Below are 4,035 nucleotides of genomic sequence, written 5' to 3' on the forward strand. Positions count from 1 at the left end.
GAATTCTATTAACTCACCCCTTGTATCTATCCTTTTATGTATGACAGAATGCACTACACATCAATGGAGGGATTGCTTCTCTATTAAGTTACGAAGTAGTTCGATTTTTTGACAAACAATGACCTTTTTCTTAAGTTTAAAAGGGTGATCTGACTCAGCCATGTTATTTTCTCTTGTATATTGGTTACTCTATTAAGTTTAAAAGGGTGAACTTGCAAACCATTGGTTCCACACAAAACAACACTAGGCCCCAAGTTTTCAGTTACATCCATACCACTCGAGTGCATTTATCATATTAATCTTCATTATATTTTCTGTTTGTTTGTCTTATTTGAACAATAGTCCCACAAAATGATCAAGGAGAGGAGGGATGAACTTGTGCAGACAGTGTGTTCCATGATCGAAAGGTGTACATCTAGTAAGAAGGATTTATCAAAGGGGATGAAGACAGTGGATGCCATTGAGCGCCTTGGTGTTGGCTACCAGTTTGAGGACGAGATCCGCAAGTTCATGGATGTCCTCATCAGCACATCGATCGATGAGAATGACTTGGCCGGAGTCGCCCTACGGTTCCGACTGTTGAGGCAGCACCACTATGACATTACCTGTGGTAATTTTACTAACATACTGCACTAAAGTAAACTGGAATTTTTCTCCTATTAGATGTTTTTGAAATTCTAGGTACTATCTGATTGATGGAAAGTACTAGTATTACATGATCAAAAAGTTGTAAATTAATTGACTAATTAACATACTACAGATGAAGTACTGAGGAGTTTCAAGGCTGAAAACGGTGAGCACTTCAAAGATGATGTGCGATCTGACGTTAGCACTCTACTTAGTCTGTACGAGGCAGCCCACCTCGGTAAACTTGCAGAGGACTCCCTCAGTGATGCTATCAGATTCACAACGAGCTGCCTTAGTTCCATATCAGAAGCCAACCAGCTACCTCATCATGTTCTAGGAAGAGTACGGCATGCCCTGGCTACGCCATCACAGCGTAGAATGAAAAGGCTGGAGGCTAAGCTTTACATCTCCATCTACGAGAAGGATGATGAACGTGACCAAGATATACTTGAGCTTGCTAAGCTGGACTTTCACATCTTGCAGCTGATGCACCGGGATGAGGTCAAGAGCATATCTCTGTGAGTAAACATATCTTATTGCAGTTCATATTTAATGTGATTTACACCTTGCAACAACAAAACTAAATATGATAATAGAAAGGGTAATTTGTTTTAGATAATAAACGATGTCCATCCTTCTGCACTCCGTGGCATGCGTGGCCAATGAATTTATTCCTTTGTGGATCCGGAAACAAGGCATGCCAAAATTATCTAAAAATACAGTCCATGATGTATAATTGTAAACAACATAATTAGTTGGAGTGTATATTCAAGAGTTTTTCTCCAACCATAGTATCTTGTGCATACAAGGAAAACAGAAAACTTATCAAAACAGATAAGGATGTCGATGATGCACTTATTAACAATTTTTCTTATTTTTATTACCTAACTAAGGTGGTACAAGGAACTTAATCCTGGCAGCACGCTGGGTGAATACATTCGAGAAAGACCGGTGGAGTGCTATTTTTGGGCCCTTGGAGTGTTCTACGAGCCAAAGTATGCCAAGGCACGTATGATGTTTGCAAAGCTTATTAAGATGTTCTCGTTTTTTGATGATACATTTGATTCTTATGGCACCTTGGAAGAGCTCCGTCAGTTTAATCAAGCGGTACAAAGGTAATTAAGCTCCTGGTTTGTCTCTAATTCCAGTATAACGACTGTCAAACTTTATAATCATATGCATGGTCAATTGTTAGCAAAAGACAAATTGTGTAAAGGAATCTCACAAGCTTCTTATTTTGCTTAGGCCTATGCCTGGCTTAAGCCTAATTAAGAAAAAAATGGTAGAATTATCAAGCTTAGAACTTCCCTTCTCACCTGGCCCAAACCACACAGGACGTGGACAAGCTAATTGTCACTACAATGGTAAATCAAAAAGTTCTACTGTTCTGCATGAATTATATACAAATTTGACTAATTTAGCGAATAAATTGAATCATTTTTTAATTTCGTGAGGATACCATCCGGTAATTTCCGGTTACAAGTGGATAACATGTTTACCGAACCACCGGGAAGAACATCTGGTACCGTAGCAAAAACCCATGCGATTATCTCCAGTTCCACCAGGGCAGTGCAAGAGATAAACGGCTTGCAAATTGAAACGAATTATAGTACTCCCTACTTCCAATAACAAAAGATGTTATTACAACCGATATACCCATGATATTGGTTCTGGTAACATCTTATATTTTGGGAAGGAGGGAGTAGTAGTTTCGTGGTTTCTCCCTTCTAACGTGCATCCTTTTTACCTTGTCACCAAGCATAATTGCATATTTGAACAAGCTGGACAAAGTTCATTTTCTTTGAGACAAGATGCAATAATGTTAATTATATATAAAAAGGGTAAAAACATTTATGTTTTTATGTCCCATCTGTATCACCCTAACATGGCTTAAGTGCTGTTAAACGTTTACATCTACATATTAGATGGGATGAAGAAGATGCCAGACGCATCGGGAAGTGCTACGGGTACGTAATGTCACATCTTGCCAACACACTGGACCAATTTGTTGAGGACGGAGCTTCAGCCATAGGAATCGCCTGCACTAAAGAGATTGTAAGTAGTATGCCTTTTTGTGAATCTCAACCCAGTCAGTCTAGACATGTTTGTTGTTTTAATTCATGGTTCTATCACCACTGATATTGTTTGATGCAAGGCATGCACCCTTGATCATGCCATGTTACTCCGATATATGTTCACACAAATATGGATAAGTAATCAGTAGTATGACGCTTTTATGGATGTCTATGCATTCAGATCAAGCATGTGAGCAGATGCATGTTGCAAGAGGTGGTGTGGAGAGAAGAAGGGTATGTTCCACCTGTTCATGACCATCTCAGGATAACTGCAATAAGCACGTTCTACTGGGCATTGTCGTGCCTTTCGTTTACCGGAATGGATGCAGGCTACGATGTTTTCAACTGGGCAATCTCGTTCCCAAAAATCATTGAGAATGCAGCAATGGTGTCACGTCTAATGGACGATATTTCTGGACACGAGGTAACACAGCCTCGACCTACATGACATGCTTGCGTATACAGCATAGTTGACCCACCATGCATGCCGGCAGCTAGCACGATAGATAACCTTGTCTAACTTGGCAGTGTGAGAAGGAGAGGTCTAACGTTGCGACGGCAGTTGATTGCTATATCAAAGAGCATGGTGTGACCGTGGATCAAGCAAAGGAAGCGTTAGGCAGCCTCGTGGAGGAGCAGTGGAGAAGCATCAACGAGGAGTTCCTTACTAATACCACGGTGCCTGTTGAAGTGCTGACACGTGTAGTGAACCTTGCCCGGGTCATGGAATGCATGTACAAGAACCTGGACGGTTACACTCACTCGTCGGAGACAGCAGACCCCATAGACAAGCTGCTCAACAGCTGCGTAAACCACTGATTACTATAAAGGTTGAAGCTACATGTATACTGCTGTCACACCATGAGGACAAATGATCGCACCTCTGCGTGTATACTGCTGGTTTCATATTGTGGTATGATAGTATATAGGTAAGCGCACAGCGGAATAAGCAATTCATCGCTTATGCTTCCATATTACAAGAACAATCTTCTTACGTGATCTGATATATTTTTCATACATACCATATTTGCAATACAACTATCAAGGATTCGGGAGAGCATCGTGTTGAACGTTTTGAAAGTGTATGATATATAAAATTACGATACATCATCACTAAACATGCCTTGTTCGAGGGGTTTGCCGGGGGGGGGGGGGGGGGGGGGGCTTTTTACAGTTTGCCGCGACCTGGCTAATGAACTTGGCCCATGATTACGAAAAGTAACTCGGCGATCAATCGAGATCTCGGTGAAGTCTTTTGTTTCAGTTTGTCTTGTTTGGTTTCAGCTATGAATTAATTAATGAACAAATGTGTGCTGTGACATGCCGGCAACAA

General features: G+C 40.9%; 1 protein-coding gene across 2 annotated transcripts; it reads left to right on the forward strand.

The window, feature by feature from the left end:
* Window positions 1-319: 319 nt before the first annotated feature.
* Window positions 320-3,757, forward strand: LOC147962922 ((-)-germacrene D synthase-like). Of its 2 annotated transcripts, XM_087527841.1 has the most exons (7): window positions 320-610; window positions 761-865; window positions 965-1,145; window positions 1,521-1,742; window positions 2,553-2,682; window positions 2,884-3,126; window positions 3,231-3,757. In XM_087527841.1, exons 1-7 carry the CDS (start codon window positions 352-354, stop codon window positions 3,519-3,521), a joined length of 1,431 nt encoding a protein of 476 aa, XP_087383967.1. In that variant the 5' UTR covers window positions 320-351; the 3' UTR covers window positions 3,522-3,757. The 2 variants fall into 2 exon arrangements, with proteins under 2 accessions (XP_087383967.1, XP_087383966.1); XM_087527840.1 differs by having other exon boundaries at window positions 761-1,145.
* The last annotated feature ends 278 nt before the right edge of the window (window positions 3,758-4,035 follow it).

This window comes from Triticum urartu, chromosome 6A (genome assembly GCF_056163025.1).
Source record: "Triticum urartu cultivar PI428250 chromosome 6A, HENAU_Tu73, whole genome shotgun sequence".
Lineage (NCBI taxonomy): Eukaryota > Viridiplantae > Streptophyta > Magnoliopsida > Poales > Poaceae > Triticum > Triticum urartu.